The 18,780-nt window shown below is 39.6% G+C and overlaps 1 protein-coding gene across 1 annotated transcript; it reads right to left on the bottom strand.

The window, feature by feature from the left end:
• Positions 1 to 5,597: 5,597 nt before the first annotated feature.
• Positions 5,598 to 8,382, bottom strand: LOC137749020 (MATH domain and coiled-coil domain-containing protein At3g58270-like). Its single transcript, XM_068489200.1, has 4 exons — positions 8,290 to 8,382; positions 8,042 to 8,197; positions 7,764 to 7,921; positions 5,598 to 6,438 (listed from the first exon to the last, which is right to left on the bottom strand). The coding sequence occupies exons 2-4, from the start codon at positions 8,167 to 8,169 to the stop codon at positions 5,621 to 5,623; spliced, it is 1,104 nt and encodes a 367-aa protein (XP_068345301.1). The 5' UTR covers positions 8,170 to 8,197; positions 8,290 to 8,382; the 3' UTR covers positions 5,598 to 5,620.
• Between the last annotated feature and the right edge of the window lie 10,398 nt (positions 8,383 to 18,780).

The raw sequence follows: 18,780 nt of genomic DNA, 5'->3' as shown, positions 1-18,780 counted from the left end.
AGTAATTTCTACAAGTCCGGCCATCCCCCTCAACCTCGACTCTCTCAGTCCCCTCGATCTGGTCTAAACCGGCTTTTGGTCTGTTAAAACTGAATACGGATGGAGCCTTCAATGCAATGGGTGGTATCGAGGTCCTACGGGTGTGATTCGAAACCATTTAGTTTTGGGTGACTTTGTGGTTGCTTTTTCTCGCAGGCTCTCCCTTGTCACTAGTCCTGTACCAGTTGAAGAGTTGGCTGCAAGAGAAGGAATCAGCTTGGCCTTCAGCATAATGCTTCCCCATACAATATACACCCTAGTGATTGAAGATGTGAAATCCAGTTTACGATCCATTTCTATCCCGAATCGTTCATGCCCGACGGTCAGCTGTTGTCGTATTACGGACGGTCAGCTATTGTCGTGGATCATAGATTGGTCAAGTTAGCCTTAGTAAATGAGGTTCCAATATTATTGATGATATTGTTTTCCAAGATTGTAATTGTTATTTATCAATAAATCACTATTGTTTCGTCTAAAATTCAAAAAACCATTATATATTGTGCTCAATTCCAAAAAAAGAAAAAAAAAAAGAGAGAGAATTCCCACTTGCTATAATATTCCTGAAATATCATAAAATATTGATAACACAACTAGAACGCAAGTGCTTAATACATATTAGTTTGGAATGTGTTGGAGATATTGCACATTGCTTTGTAATATCTGATAAACCGACTCCAACTCCGTCTATGTCTGTTGCACAAATAGACTTCCAGTCTAACACGACATCCCAGTCCAACACGGAATCCTCACCGCTTGCTGCACCGCTTGCTGCAGATCATGTTTTGTCCTGATTCAACTACTTGTAATCCTAGTTCTACATATGTATGACTTGTAATCCTATAAATATTAATGCACGACGCTCACTCGATTATTGAGTTGAGATTTATAATTACTATCTTTCATGGTATCAAGAGCCAGCGTCTCACGACAAAGGTTCATATTATAATTTTTTTTATGTTCTTCTCCGTCTTCTCCAGTTATGGCGTCTTCTTCCTCTGCTACTGCTGCTCCCTCTGTCATGAATTTTCTCACCATCAAGCTCGACCGCAACAACTACCCTCTCTGGCGTGCTCAGTTCCTTCCCTTGCTGCGCAGCCGCAACTTACTATCTTATGTTACTGGTGAAAATCACTGCCCATCTGCTTTTCTTCTTGATGACAATGGTAAACTCACAGACAAGGTCAATCCATTATATGCTGAATGGATACAGACTGATCAGATGATCCTTTCTTGGATTACGAGTTCCCTTACTCCCAAGGTTCTTGCTACAATCGTCAACAAAATTGATTCGGCTTCTGCCTGGTCGTCTCTTCAAGAACGGTATGCTTCTACGTCTCAAAATCGTATTATCCAAATGCGTACAGAATTGATGAATACTGCTCATGGTAATCTTTCTATTGCTGACTATCTCGACAACGTCAACGCCATCGCCGACAACCTTGCTCTTTCTGGCGCCCCCGTCTCTGACTCCGACTTAGTTGCCATTATTATGAGTAAAGTAGGTCCACAATATGAGACCACTGTTGCTTCCGCACAGGCTCGTGACACTCCCATCACCTACAATTCCTTGGAAGCATTATTACTGAGTGCCGAGCAACGTTACAACGCCTTTTCTCTTCCCTCTGATAGCGGCACCTCTGCTTTTGCTGCTGTCCGTGGCGGTCGCGGTGGCTTCCGTGGCCGTGGTAATTCTTTTCGTGGTGGACGTTGTGGAAGCTTCTCCCGTGGTGGTGCTGGTAACTTCTCACGCCCAAATTTGGCTGCTCATGACTCCGGTTCTGCTGCCCCTGCAACATCCACCTCTGCAGCTCCTTCCCGCGGGTCATCTTCTTCCTACAATGGACTTCTTGGTCCAGCACCTGGCTCCAGCACATCTCATGGTTCCTTGCCTGTTTTTTCCTCCTCTGGGCATATTCAATGTTAGATTTGTCAACGTTTTGGGCACTCGGCTATTGATTGCTTCAATCGTCTCAATATGTCCTACGAAGGTCGGGTTCCCTCCTCTCGTCTTCAAGCCTACACAGCTGCACCATCTTCCCGTGCTTCCGCCGCTGCACCCTCTGTCCAGCAATGGCTTTTTGACTCCGGCGCAAATTCTCACATAACCAATGATGTCAACCAACTCCAAAATCCTCGTGAGTATCATGGCACCGATCAAATTCGTGGTGTGCATGGTGGTCCAGGTTTGAATATCTCAAAAATTGGTGACTCGTACCTTCGAACTAAATATGCTTATTTTCGTTTGCCTAACACCCTCTATTGTCCCCAAGCCTCAACTAATGTGATTTCTTTGAACCGTTTTTCGGATGATAATAACTGCTTCTTTACTTTACATCCCCATTTTTATCGTGTGCAGGATTCACGGACGGGGAGGATCCTTTTACAAGGCCGGAGTAACAATGGACTCTACCCGTGTTCTAATCGCCCCTCTCATCAAACCCATGGTGTTTTTGCTTTCTTAGGTGAACGTGTAACTGATGCCTTGTGGCATAGTAGATTAGGTCATCCTTCGTTTTCAATTTTAAAACATTTAATTTCTGCAAATAAATTGCCCATTCACGGCTCGTTTCAAAATAAATTTTGTCAATTTTGTCCCCTAGGAAAAAGTCATAAATTACCCTTTTCTTTGTCTACATCTGTGTCTTCTTCTCCTTTAGCGTTAATTCATTCCGATGTTTGGACTTCACCATCTTTATCTGTTTCTGGCTTTAAATATTATGTGGTGTTTGTGGATGATTTTTCTCGTTATACTTGGTTTTATCCATTGCGTTCCAAATCTGACGTTTTTTCTACATTTGTTACTTTTAAAAATTTGGTTGAAAATATGTTCACTGTTAAGATTAAAGCTTTTCAAACCGATGGTGGTGGGGAATTTGTTAATAAGGCCCTTAGTATGTTTTTGAATGACCATGGTATTTTACATCGTCTTACATGTCCCCATCACCCTGAACAAAACGGATTAGCCGAGCGTAAACATTGTCATTTAGTAGAAACTGGGCTTACTCTTTTAGCCCAATCTGGTTTACCTACTTCGTATTGGGCCGAAGCTTTTCATACTGCTAATTATATCATTAACCTTTTGCCCACTCGTCTTTTACACCATATGTCTCCTTATGAAAAATTATTTCACAAACCTCCTCATTATCTGTTTTTCAAAGTTTTTGGTTGTGCCTGTTATCCCTACTTGCGTCCTTATAATAATAACAAATTACAATTTCGTTCAAAACGGTGTGTTTTCTTAGGATATTCATTAAATCATCAAGGTTATAGATGTTTGGATCCCACTACGGGACGTGTCTTTCTTTCTCGCCATGTTGTGTTTGATGAGAACAGTTTTCCATATCAAGAATCCATTGTTACTTCGTCATCACCGCTTTCCTCGTTTGTGGATCCCGTTCTTGAGATTGGCCCATCCAACAATCCTATTACTGCCATCCACTCCATCCCGCACCCACCTCATCCTATTCCTTCAGCCGTGTCTACCCCACCTCAGCCTTCTACCCAACGCCCACTTCAAGTATACACTCGCCGATCCCCACGCCCCAAACCTTCTCAGCCTCATGTCCTACCTACATCAATCCCTACCGTGCCCTCCAGTTCTTCTCCTGAACCAGTCCCTACATCAAACCTGCCACCAGTCACACCCGCACCATTGGTTTCATCTACTCCCGAGGTAAGTGTCGTGTCCCATTCTATGGTCACTCGAGCCAAAAGTGGTATTTGCAAACCTAATCCCAAATATACTTATGTTGCTACTATTACTAATGCCTTGGTTGAGCCTACATGTTTTAGTCAGGCTAATAAGGATTCTGAATGGCAAAAGGCGATGGTTGACGAATTTAATGCTTTACAACATAATGGCACTTGGACTTTGGTTCCGTTTCACCCCACTATGAATATTCTTCCTAATAAGTGGGTATATAAAATCAAGCGACGCTCGGATGGCTCAATTGAGCGTTACAAGGCACGGTTAGTGGCTAACGGGTTTCATCAACAAGAGGGTTTAGACTATGGTGAGACATTTAGTCCTGTTGTCAATCATACGACTATTCGGTTAATTCTCTCCATTGCTATTCATTTCAATTGGCCTCTTCGACAACTTGATGTCCAAAATGCGTTCCTTCATGGTTCTTTGAATGAAGAGGTCTATATGCGGCAACCACCGGGTTTCATTGATCCTCAACGTCCATCTCATGTGTGCAAATTGCAACGTTCTTTATACAGTCTTAAACAAGCTCCTTGTGCATGGTTTCAATGTTTTTCCAATCACTTGGAAAATTTGGGTTTTGTATCTTCTCATGCAGATTCTTCATTGTTTACTTTCTTTGATGGTTCCGTGGTTATTTACTTGTTAATTTATGTGGATGACATTCTTATTACTGGCAATAGCATGGACCATATCACTCGTTTGATTCATCAGTTAGGCACATTATTTTCAATGAAGGATCTTGGACCACTTCATTATTTCTTAGGTATGGAGGTTCATCGTACTAGCACGGGCCTTCATCTTACTCAGACAAAGTATATCACTGATCTTCTCCAACGCACCAACATGCTGGAATGCAAGCCCATTTCGACCCAGCCATTAGTGGCCGACGCCTCAGTCTCTCTGATGGCGAACCATTGTCTGATATCACCGAGTTTCGTAGCATTGTGGGTGCCTTGCAGTATCTTCTCTTCACTCGTCCTGATATTGCCTTTGCCGTTAACCAGGTTTGTCAGTTTATGCATAAGCCCACAACGACACATTGGGTTGCGATTAAACGAATACTCTGTTATCTTAAAGCTACTCCAACACATGGGATTGTTTATCGCTCGAGTTCTCTTCAGCTCACTGCCTATGCTGATGCGGACTATGCTGGTGATCCGGACGATCGCCGTTCCACTGGTGGTTACTATATATTCCTTGGTGATAACCTCATCTCGTGGAGCTCCAAGAAGCAACGTGGTGTCTCACGCTCCAGTACAGAAGCTGAATATCGACAGCTTTCCTACACAACCGCTGCTCTCTCTTGGTATCACACCTTGTTTCGAGAGCTTCATCTCCCTCTTGCTCCGCCCCGCCTCTGGTGCGACAACATTAGTGCCATTTCCGTAGCTTCCAATCCAGTTTACCACCAGCGCATGCGGCATGTCGAAGTTGACTATCACTATGTTTGGGAAAAGGTAACTCGTAAAGAGCTCATCGTTTGCTATGTCTCCTCCACGGATCAGCTGGCTGATCTTCTTATCAAGGGATTGTCTGCAGTTCGTTTTGCATCCTTGCTGTCCAAACTTCCAGTTCTTGCCCTCCCTGTACATTTGCGGGGGAATGATAAACCGACTCCAACTCCGTCTATGTCTGTTGCACAAATAGAGTTCCAGTCTAACACGACATCCCAGTCCAACACGGAATCCTCACCGCTTGCTGCACCGCTTGCTGCAGATCATGTTTTGTTCTGATTCAACTACTTGTAATCCTAGTTCTACATATGTATGACTTGTAATCCTATAAATATTAATGCACGACGCTCACTCAATTATTGAGTTGAGATTTATAATTACTATCTTTCAATATCAACGAGATGTTTGTCAAATAAGGTCAATGCCTCCCATAGCCTAACTCCCTGTTCATATCGGTCTCACCGAAGCCTTCTACAACCTTTGCCAAGTCTCTTTTTGCTACCTCTAGATCTACCTCTGCAACTGCTAGCCTCGCCCTTAGCCTCTTCACTCTCATTTCCAACGCATCCACATCCTCTCTCAGAGTTTTAACTACCCCTGCCCTTTCCATAAGCTTCTTCACGTCCAGAGCAGATTGCACGTAAGGCTCCAGCCAACCCAAGTCAAATTTAAAAGTCTTAAGCTCCTCCCACAAAAGCTGAACGCGTTCACTGGTATCTGGGGTCATATCCTTCACCTTCGTAGTCTTCAGAAAATGTAAAACTCGACCCAAAGCTGTGAATGCCCATTCAATATACGTACGGCTTCTCTTCTTTTGGCACTCAATCAGCGAGGGATGCCACGAACAAACTTCCTCTAGCAGTGGAACAAAAGCTGTCTCTATTTTCCCTAAACCCCTAAAATCCATGAGCTTACCGTCTGGAGCGGAGAGCACTTTTTCGTGTCCCTGTTCAGATTTAGGTGTTGTAAATGGTGCAGATGAGTGTGGAACTTGCACGGAATCCACACTTGAAGGTTTCAGGGCCTGATCTTCTTGCTTTGAAGGCTCTTTGGGTGCAGAACTGTCAATTCCTTGGTCTTCGAAATTCTTTATGTCTACCTTACGGACTGCAACCCTGGCCTCAATAATGCATTTATCATTGCGAACAAACTTTCCTCCATCATAAAACTCATTCAGAGGCATGAATGATGTGAATCCCCAGTCTGTCTCCCTAGCATTGAACTCGTGTTGAGTCTCTGCAAAATCAAAATATGAAGGATAACAGAAACACTTAATTGACAAAGTATTCATAACTAACCGAGAACTAATAAAAAATACAACAAAGGAAGCTTATTCCTAATTTTAACACAACCAAACCCAAGACCATATATACATGTAGAGGTATTCAAACACGTAACTAGAAACATAAAATTTCCTTTTGAACTTAACCATTGGATGAATCCATCTCAAAATTATATTATTTTCTTCAAAAGAAATCTCCTTCTATTGGTTCTTGGACAATAAAAGTGACAGTTCTTCTTTCTCTCTAACAAATGGTTTCCCCATAACGAAAAAGGGAAGCAAAAGTTTAATTTTTCCCTCAAGTCCCTGATTCCAAACAAGTGTAAAACTTTAACTGTCACATCCTGGCCCGGGGGGACCACTTCCCGGGCCCGCTCCACCACCGTAGCATGATATTGTCCGCTTTGGGCCCCAACCACACCCTCACAGTTTTGTTTTTGGGAAGTCACACGAGAACTTCCCGATGGGTCACCCATCCTAGGAATGCTCTCGCGCGCTACTCGCTTAACTTCGGAGTTCCCATGGAACCCGAAGCCAGTAAGCTCTCAAAAGGCCTCGCGCTAGGTAGGGATGGGAATATACATTTAAGGATCACTCCCCTGAGCGATGTGGGATGTTACAATCCACCCCCCTTAGGGGCCCGACATTCTCGTCGGCACACACGCGACCAGGATTGGGCTCTGATACTAAATTGTCACATCCCGGCCCGAGGGGGACTACTTTCCGGGCCCGCTCCACCACTGTAGCACGATATTGTCCGCTTTGAGCCCCAACCACACCCTCACGGTTTTGTTTTTGGGAACTCACACGAGAACTTCCCAATGGGTCACCCATCCTGGGAATGCTCTCGCGCGCTACTCGCTTAACTTCGGAGTTCCCATGGAACCCGAAGCCAGTGAGCTCCCAAAAGGCCTCGCGCTAGGTAGGGATGGGAATATACATTTAAGGATCACTCCCCTGGGCGATGTGGGATGTTACATTAACTACAACCGAAGCCCCATATCCTAAAGTGAACTGACTATTGTTTGTTAACAAAGTTGAACGGTACCTATTTCTTTCTTGCAGGAAAAAACTACAAATACGGTAACAGGGTGCCCATTAGCGATCACAACCAATAAGCACGACTGAATCAAAGCAGAGCCTCAATAACCGTATGCAAGAATCGCAATCTCCAGTTCAACCACATTCAAGCAGAATTGGGCACAAAATGAAAAGAAAACAGACAAGAAAAAGCAAACGTAAATGCGAAATCAACCCAAATGAACAACGGAGAAAATACCCTTTGTTATCGACATGTTTCTGCTCAGCTGATTAACCACTGTCAAGCTGAATTGGGCATACCTAGTCCACATAGATGGTAAATCCGAAGCATCTACAACCTCCAAATACAAAGACAACTCCCTTACGTTGTTCCCTTTCGGAAATACAAGGATCCGCCTGATCAAACCAACCAATGAAATCAATTAATCCCAAAACCAACAATGATTCATCTCAAAACACACACAACCTCGAAGCGATTTAAATATTAGCAGGAGGGGATGCGCAAAATTGAATTACCATTTCCAATCACCGACGAGGAAAACCTCGGAGTAAGGCTTCCGGGTTATCAACTTAGAGACATTTTCGATTGTCCATGTGAATAACCTAGTGACAAGTTCCCCTGCTACTTTCTGCTGATTCTCCATTGTTGATGATCCAAGCTAAGCTCCCAAACTTAAACCCATAAACAGTAAACAAATCTATATCATTAGCACGGAATATCGAACAACAGAGACTAATTTACAAGACCCACAACTCAGACATACCTTCCAATCGACGATCACAGAGAGAGAAAGGGCTCTACGACAAAAAGCAATATACGAGGGAGGAAAGGGAAGAGGATGGAAATGGGAGGGAACGGCTTGAAAAGCAGTAATTTAAATAGTCTGGAAAATTTCTTTGCACCAAACAGACATTTCCAATATGACACGCAATGAATGAATCCTATACCTAATCATTACTTTAGTCTAAAGGCTCCTGGTTTTACCATAATTTTAAAATGGAAAAGGGTACCATGCGGATCCATTATGTGGGGGATCCTTATATCTCAGCCGTTTATTGTGTATTGTACGGTCAGTTTTCGTTATGTATTATTTACGTTTAATTTAAAATAATAAAAATAAAATAATTTCTAACCGCACGATACACTGTCGATAGTTAAGATGTGAGGATCCTTAGAATTCCCACATAATGGATCCAGAGGGGATCCTTTTTCTTTTCAAATAATGTCTAAATAATTAAAAGTGGAAGATAAAAGTGGCTTGGAAGAGATTGACGTCGACAATGGACACAGGGATGTCCTCGAAGTCACTTGAGGGATTTTCTCACCGGAGTCGTCGTTGTCCATACATGGCAAGTTGCTGGCATGGCCATGGACGTTGATCCATCAACAAGCTCGGACGTGGTGAGGCAGAGGAAGTTAAACAGTTTACTTAGGTCATCTCCAACCGATCCAGCCAAAGGATTATAGAGCTAAAAAAAACTCGAAATGACACGAAAATTGGTCTCCAACTGAGTGTTAGGCCAAATGACTTGTGGGTCCCACTGGGCCAAAAATCTGAAATCAGGCCAACCGGCTGGCCCATTCTAACTAGCCCAAGGCGGCCCAAAAATTTGAACTACAATGGCTACCCGGTGTTAGCATAACGCCAACTAGCTGACGTTAAGTTACTGTTGCATTTGAATATTTTTTTTTTTGGACAAATTTTTTTAAAAAAAAAAATTCTATTTTTTTCCCTATAAATACCTAAATCATTCCTACACCATTTCTCATATAATTTTCACCACTATCTTACTTCATTTTATTTCAATTCTTCACATTCTATTCTCTTACCTCTTCCAAAAATCTTTCCTTCAATTTTTTCAATATTTTTCAAATGGCCACATCAGCTGTTACAATCCGTCCATAATAAAAAATAAAAAAAAATTGAAACGATCAAAATGCCCTTAGAGGTAATGTGTCGACTTTCATTGACTTACTGGTCAAGACACGTGTGACATATTAATTAGTATATTCTAACAACACTTGTTATTATGAACAATTAATCATAAGTCTAGCGAAAATTAGAACTAGAAAGATTTTACAAAACACGTATAAATCATTTTATTTAAAGTAGTCAAAAAGATAATAGCACTAGATTTAAAATATTAATGTTAGAGAAGAAAATAATAAGGAAAGAAGAAAAGAGAAGAGGTGGGGAAGGATAGGGAATAAACGAAAAGCAAGGAAGGAAAGGAAAAAGGGGAGAAGGGGGGAAGAACCTCTTCTTCTTCTTCCTCCCTCACTCACGGGATCCCTTTCAAACTATTTTCATCATAATTTCCTCATACGATAACGAATAACGTTCTTCCCTCGTGGGCTCTCCTCTAGCGTAAGTATTTTCCCAAGGTTTTAACTTTTAGTTTTGGGGTCAATTCATGGTTTCGAATTTTAATTCGATATTTTGCATGCATATTTGAGATGATGCTTGTTGTATTGTTTAGGAGTTTAATCGGAATCCGGTAGTCATGATTAGTTGCATATATAGGGAAGAACATTGAAATCCTAACCTCAATTCGGTTCTCTTTAGAAATTTAAGGGTTGGGTTTGTTTTATAAGTATTAATGTTATTCCATAATCAAGGCCAGATACATTTGAATATTTTGTGTGCCATATTTGTCCTACCCATGAAGAACATTGCTGAGTTTGTATGTGTTGTAGCCCAGATTTGTGTAGATAATTAGAGTTCTAAAACTAGTGAGTGGTTCTATATTTTTCCATGGCATTGTCATATGCTGATGCTAAATACTGGATTGGACAATGCTGTTACTAGAGTAGTATATGACTCTTGGTTTTGGTCATTAATTCATTGGTGGTTCACTATTTCATTCTTTCAGCGGATGAAGAGTTTAAGACTGCTAAGAATTTATATTTTTATTTTGAGGCACTTGAATAAACAGTTTGGTTTTCTATGTTAATTATTAAGAATCATCGATATGGTTTGGCTGGTGTACTAGTTACGAATAATTATTCGAATGTTATAGTTTAGGGATTGCATGTTATTCTATGGCCTGAGAACTAGTTCCTTGATATCAAACATTATACCTATTCTCTAATTGAGTATGACAATGTTCTGAGTTCAAGACCAATTTAATATGGCAGGTCAGGTTCTTGTGATTTGTTTGGCATGCTTATTTGATTAACTAGTGCAAATAAATGTTATCAAATTTAGTGAAGTTATAAATGTACTGGATTCTATGTGAGGTGGTTGTTTTCAAACAATTATATGCTAAATGCATAACTACTTATATAGAGAAAACGGATGCAGCTAGTTTTATCTGCCTATATATCAAATCATACGTATCTTCCTCACTCAATTTCTTTATATACTCCAATTGGGTTAGTTCTAACGAACCATTCTATTTGCTATAACCAGTCCAGCTAGTTATCATTAGATTATAGTTATATTGTTGCTTTTACATGTACTATGGGCTTTGTATTTTGGTATACAATTTGAAAGGGGTATGCTTATAGTAGTTGACTACAATTATATCTAAAGTGTATTGGTCGGTAATGTCATGGCTAGTATAGATATCAATAGTGGACTGACCCAATTTGGTAAGATTAATATTCGATTAAGTACTACACCTTTATATGTATCATGTTGTTTGCTTAAATGGTAGAATGATGTCCCATTAAACATAAATATCTATACGCATGCCTATACAGAAACCAAAATCAAGTAGTTGATGATTCACGTTGTGAGGCTATATGTAAATATTTCTCATATGCGTAGACAAGCTGCACAAAGAAAGCATACAGTTTTTAATAGTTATTCCGATTACATGTTTGTAGGAATGTCTTGTGGTAGTGAACTGGTGAACTATGAATGGCTTGATCCTTATTTAGGATATGTAGGCAGTCTAACAAGGAGGTTAGATGCAGCCATAAAGTATACGAAAAAAAAAAAAAAAACTACGCAATTCGAATCTTGAGTTTTGTTTTGTCCATACCCTGGAGGTGGGGTATGTGAGATATACGAGTATTTGGTGATGCCACGTGTCGATTCCAAAAGTATGTCAGGATTGGGGCGTGACATCAGTAATGAAGGGAAGGAGTTGGACCTGAAAAGAAGATAAAGCTCTTTGCAGGGCTTATAGATGGGTCTCGGGAGATCGTGTCAAGGGGAGTTCTCAAACAAGTGAAGGTGTTTGGAATCGTACATCCAAAGAGTACTATGAGTTCTACGAAGGCACCACTGCACTGAATAACCGAAACCTCAATAGTTGTTTTCCAGGATGGAAAAATAATCTTCATCCAAGTTTGAATAAATGACATCAAGCAGTGGTAAAGGTCGGAAGTAGACATGAAAGCGAAGCCAATTACTACTACAAAGTCAGTGTTTTCACAAGTTATTTTAAATATTTAATTATATTACATTTAATTTCATAAACTATTTTCCTTTAAATTTTGTAATTATATTTTCTAGGCAAGGAATTGTATATGGAGGACAACTCGAAACCCTTTAGTCATCACGGTTGTTGGAAAATTTGTAAAGGGTGGGTGTTATTTCAAGATCCATCTCAAGAAAGATTTGGTCCTACGTCGGTGTTCGGAAATGTTTCCTCAAATGTAGTTGGGGATGAACAAGGATCTCCTACCATTCAAGAAACAAGGGTAGAAAATCCGTCTCTAGGTGAATCATCCATACCTAGGGCTATGGGACGAAACAAGGCCCGAAAGTTGAAGGAAAAAGGCAAGACAACAGATGATTTAGCCTTTCAACAAGAAATGGCATCCTCATTGTGATTAATGGGGGAGCAAAATGCCTTTGCTGCGGAAGAAAGGAACCGTAGGCACGAAGAATGGGCAAAACAAATATAAGAAGAGATGGATGATAGGAACATGCAAAGGAACACTTCGGATTACACTCCAATGAGCAAGACATATTTTAATAGAAAAAAGGGAAATTATGGTCCGACGGGAGTTGTTTACATCCGACTATACTCCTACAATGACGGATAAAGATGATGTTATAGTCTTTAAATTGAAGCTGTTGTAGTCTTTAATATTTAAGTTGTAGTTTTTAAATTTAAGTTGTTGTAGTTTTTAAATTGAAGTTGTAATTTTTAAATTTAAGTTGTAGTATTTAAATTTAAGTAGTTGAATCTTTAAATTTAAGTTGTTGAATCTTTAAATTGAAGTTGTTGTAGCTTTTAATATTTATGTTGTACTCTTTAAATTAAACAACATTAAACAATATAATCTCCACCCTAGTACTACTTGGGGGAGTTATTCAAACTTAAACAACATTAAATAAAATAAAACTTAAACACTTACTCCATGCTTCTTTTGGTCCAATGATGTGTAACAAGATCCTATTGTAAGTACTTGTTTGTGGCACGTGAACGTACCATCCTATTGCGCCTCATATGCTTATTTGAAGAGATATTACCAGTTCTTGGATCCAAAGGCAAATTAAGCCCATCATATATTTTCGCACGACCCTTCCTTAACCTATTTGGATCATCTTGTTCTTCAGTTTCCTTACACGCCATGACCCTAGCCATTGCTACCATATATTTTGTGTTGCGCCATGCTTCATCTTCTTCATCAGACTCTTCATCTTCTCGTCTCATCTATGCCCATTTATCTTCCAATTCGGAATTGGAATCATACCCCTAGTTGGAATGCGAAGAGGATCCAAAGTTGGAATTCATTGCAAACTTGAATTGAAAGAGATATTGGAAAGGGCAAAGATGAAGGTGTGTGAATTCTACCCCAATATCCAGCCTATTTATTAACATTGGAAGTTGAAGATAAGAAGTGTCACGTAGATAAGAATTGACACGCCCCGATCCCGATATTCCCTGAATACCAGGATAGGCACATGCTGACCAACACCCGAGGGTGACGAAAGCCATTTATTGAGTGCAAATGCTGAAAATAAGGGATAGATAAGACTTATAAATATAAAAGAATAATGAATATGAATTTAAGGAACGTGTTCAGGACATACAACTAACTAGAACACTAAAAGAAATAATCTAAAATTGAATGAATAAAAGAATGGGTCCTACACCGAGAGGACTCAAAGATGCCGATGCGGAAGTGCCTGGACGCTAGGATTGTACGCCTCAATTCTAAGTCTTGAAGAAGGCACAAAACAAACATGAGTGTACCAAGTTAATATATATATATATATATATATAATAAAACAGTTATCAAAGTACTAACCCCTAGGTTTTATAAAAACACATATATCATGATAAACATAGGTTTTCCAAAACTTAGCATGTTGTGCAATGTCTCAAATCATAACGGGTCCAGGACGTCGAAATTAGCCTATGAGAGGTCCCTGACAAAAACTCAAAAAGTCAACCCGAAAGTCAAAGTCAAAAGTCAACAGTCAACAGGTTTGAGTCGGATCGGGTCAAAGTTAACGAGTCATGGGTCCGGGTCGGACCGGGTCAAACTGGTCTGGGCTTAAGATTGGATCTGGGTTTGGGCCCTGGGGTTTGGGTTTAAGTTTTGGACTTTAGGGTTTAAAGGGTATTGGGCTTGAAAGCCCGGTCCAACTAAAAGGGTTTTGGGTTTGAATAAAAAGGGATTTGGGTTAGGCTTCACAAGGCTTGGGCCTCTGGACATTTGGGCTATGAGTTTGGGTCAAATGGGCTAGGTAACCCGGCCCAAAGGCCTGGGTTGACGGTGGTTTTCAGGCCACCCTTTGGCCGGTTTCTGGGTTGATTCAAACGCCCATAACTTCTTCGTTACTCAACCAAATCAAGTGATCCAAAAACGAAAGTCATAGTTCTCGAAGAGATAAAGAGAATGGTACTCCGCATGATGGCTAACTCGCCATGGTTTGGCCGAAAAACACCTCGAAAGCCTTGGAGGTCGCCGAAAACTGGGTAAGATTCAAATGAATATAACTTCTTCAATACTCAACGAAATTGGGTGATTCAACAAGAAAAGTTGTAGTACTCAGCGAGACGAAGAGATTGATACCTTGCAAGCCAGCCAACTCGTCGTGTTTTGGCCGGAAATTTCCTCTAAATGGGCGGTGCTCATCTTCGGAAAATCTAAAAAATGCTTTCCCGAGTTACTTTGGTGTTTAAACCGTACCACAACAACTCCAACACTATCTAACACAATAACAAGCCCGATCTATGGAGATTTAGGTGTGCTCTGCACTTACCTCGTCGGAGATCTCGTGCATAGTGATTGTGCACAGTGCCGATATGGATATTGAAGGTGAGGGAGAGAAAGGTAAAGCTCAGATGATGAAGATGATGGTGAAGTCCTCCTGATGGCTGTGTGTATGTATGTTTGGGTGTGTGTGTGTGTTCTTGTCAGAGAGAAGAGCACCAAGAGGGGGGGAGTAACAGAGGGAGAGAGTACGAGTAGAGAAAAGAAAGTGAGGGAGGAGAGAGAGAGAAAGAGACTGTTCAGAAAAAAAAAATAAAAGAAAAGGGAAAGGGAACCAGGGGACAAAACAGGGGGTGGCCCCTTGGGCTCACCAATTAAGACCCAAAAACCATTATTTTAAGCATAAGAAACCCAACCAAAGTGAAAACACGAAAATACCCTTTTTGTTCCATAAATCTTGGGACGGATTGTTACAATCTACCCCCCTTAAAAGAATTTCGTCCCGAAACTTAAAATCACTTACTAAACTAAAATACTCAAAAATAGGTAGAAGAATATATGTATAAAGCGAAATCAAGTCAGAGTGGGTGCATCAAAGAGAATATGCCACACTGTCGTGAGTGGGTTGCAAAATCCTCTATCATGCCTCCAAGCTCTTACTTTTTTCCCCATCAGTGTAAAAGTATAACATACTTTAATAAAATATAAAGCTGAAAACATATATTGACGTAAGGTCAAAAATAAGCACGCAAAATACTATAGCGTCAAAATAGATATGTACTAACATATAGGTCAAAACTTCATGCTCAACTTAAAACTGAAAACAGAGATACTTTCCCCAAAACATTTGTAACGCCAAAAACAAATAACTAAAGGAAGGAAGTTAATATACTTATACTAAAAATTCAAAATTGGAAAATGAGAGTGGGTCTCGCCTAAGCATAAGAAATGTCACGTACTCCGAGGATAGATGTGTTTTTATAAAACCTGGGGATTAGTACTTTTGATAATTGTTTTATTATATATATATATATTAACTTGGTCCACTCATGTTTGTTTTGCGCCCCCTTCAGGACTTAGAATTGAGGCGTACAATCCGGCGTCCAGGCACTTCCGCATCAACATCTTTGAGTCCTCTCGACGTAGGATCCATTCTTTTATTCATTCAATTTTATATTATTTTTTTTAGTGTTCTAGTTAGTTGTATGCCCTGAACACGTTCCTTAAATTCATATTTATTATTCTTTTATATTTATAAGTCTTATCTATCCCTTGTTTTCAACATTTGCGCTCAATAAATGGATTTCGTCACCCTCGGGTGTTGGCCAGCATGTGCCTATCCTGGTATTCAGGGAATATTAGGATCAAGACGTGTCAAGAATCCTATATAAAATTTGCACAACCAATTACATCTCAACACGTGACACTCGAAATCCTATCCAAAAAATTCTTAAGATTACATAAAAATAAGAAATATGGAGAATTACTCACTTTAGTGACAAGTGTCAGAAATTATTGAGATTACATAAAAATAAGAAATCTGGAGAGTTATTCATGTTAGCGACACGTGTCACTCGAAATCATATCTGAAAAATTATTGAGATTACATCTTGACAAGAAATCTGGAAAGTTACTCACGTTAGCGACACGTGTCATTCGAAATCCTATCCAAAAAATTATTGAGATTATATAAAGATAAGAAATCCGAAGGCTTATTCATTTGGCGACAAGTGACACTCAAAATATGTCTGAAAATCTTATTTTAATATGGTAGTTTAATTTAAGTAACCATATTAATTCAATTAAAATAATAAATTATGTTCGGCCTATGGCCCTGTGGTCCCCTCGTTTGGAGATGGTATAAAATATGGCATGACATTGTTAGTTAAAATATTAATTTCTTGCAGGGCTATAGGGCTTCGGTTAGAGATGGCCTTAGTTGTTTTGGATGTGATGGTGGGTCCCACACATGTTGCCACATAAGAAAATTTAAAGAAAACAAGGTGATGTTGAGCAAACTTTGAGTTTTAAGGGAGTAAAGTTGGATGAAATTTGAGTTTGGGCATAGCTAAAAATAAGCTTTTGAAATGCATCGTTTGAATTTGAATGGGTAACAGACTTAAATGATCCCAAAAGTTATCTACTTTCTAAAAGGGTGCCAGTAACTCTATATATTTACCACACAATACTCATGAGAAAATCACTTTATTTTTTTTTCCTGTTATATAGAGAGAAGCACATATAAGTTCACTAGAGACCAACGATCTGGTGTTGGACTTTTTGTTTATAGATAGCTGAATTCTGGGAGATAGACTTCCATTAAACTTCAAGCAATTAAAAGGGGCGAAATTCTGTTTTTAGGATATACTAAATTATGACTAAACAAGCCTCTATCTATGTATGAAGTCAGTTATATTGATTCAATTTTTCTTATTGTTCTAGTGATTTTCATTGATGTAACTTTGTAAAGTTTGTTACAATAGTATAAGTATCGTTAATTTGCTTTTGATTTATTGATATTTGTTTATTGCATACTAACAAATTGTATTTTTTTCTTCACTTGTAAGTGAGAGATTTTAGGTTCTGATTTCATAGATGACAAGTTCAATACTAATTTACTTTTCCCCAAGAACAACTTATATGACACAAGTACACTGTCACTTGCCATTTTGGGTCAATTAAATAAATATATTTAGACTAAATACTTACACATGTCTTTCATTAGCACATATTGTAACATCCCACATCGCCCAGGGGAGTGGATCCTGTAAGCCTTATATGTATATTCCTATCTCTACCTAGCACGAGGCTTTTTGGGAGCTCACTGGCTTCGGGTTCCATCGGAACTCCGAAGTTAAGCGAGTTCGGGCAAGAGCAATCCCAGGATAGGTGACCCACTGGGAAGTTCTCGTGTGAGTTCCCTGAAACAAAACTATAAGAGTAATTCCACCGGAGGTGGAATTGCCCAGCACCTTGTCCAAAACGCAGGCCAGCACCCTGTCCAAGTGCTCCAGCCCTCAAAATAGCCTGGCACCCAGCCCATTTCAGACAGACCCAGAAGCCGGCCTACTTAGCTGGCGCATGCACAACACTCGCGACTGGGCGCGAGCAGGCGACAAGGGTGTAGGTGGCGGGGCCCGTTTGTCAGCCCACTTGTGTTTACCCTGATGAGGGCTACGTGGCCCTCCTTAAAGTCGTTGGATTTCCAACGGTAAAAAAAATTTAAGTTTGACTTTTAAAATGGACCGTCCGATCACAGATCAACGGTCTATGTTTTTTTCACCAAAAAAAAAAAATTAAAAAAAAAAAGGCCCAACGGTCAGAATTTTGACCGTTGGCCACGTGGCAGCTCGTTGGCGGTTGAATTTGATTATTTTTCAAATCCAACGGTCCAGATTAATTACAACATTAAAATTTATTAAAAATTAATGAAAAATTGTGAAATTTGTTTTTAAAATACAAAAAAAATTAAAAAAATTAATTTTTTTTTTTCTATAAATACCTAACCCTCATCTTCCACCTTACGCCACATTTCAATATTTTCTACACTTTCTATATTTCAATATTTTGTACACTTTGAGAGAAAAAAATGACTTCGTGGAAGCTCATTGAAGATGTTACGTTGTGTGAATGTTGGTTTCACACTACTCATGACCCAATTACGGGTAATGAGATGGATAAGCGAGAAATGTGGAGTAAAATTACGAAACTGTTTTGCGATGTACATGGAAAAGATGCCAGATCTAATCCAGTTCTTCAAGGTCGTTGGAAAAAACTCAATGCATCCTTTACTTGTTGGAAAAATGTCATCTCTCATGCTTCCGGTAATCTGCGTAGTGGGACAAGTTTAGCGGATCAGGTAACAATATTTTTATTTATTTATATGCATTCCACCCACATCAATATTTTAATTTATTTAATTTCTTATGTAATTTCTTATGCAATTTTTATGTAATTTCTTATGTAATTTTTATGTAATTTATATGCATTCCACGCCCATCAATATTTTAATTTATTTATTTGTGTTACACCCGTATTTTTTTAATACTATCTTATCCCACATTTTTATAGACACTACAAGCACAAGCATTCTACAATGCAAAGAACCGTAACAAATCATTCAACAAAT

The sequence above is a fragment of the Pyrus communis genome, chromosome 10 (assembly GCF_963583255.1).
Source record: "Pyrus communis chromosome 10, drPyrComm1.1, whole genome shotgun sequence".
Lineage (NCBI taxonomy): Eukaryota > Viridiplantae > Streptophyta > Magnoliopsida > Rosales > Rosaceae > Pyrus > Pyrus communis.
This window is presented reverse-complemented; position numbering and strand designations above follow the sequence as displayed.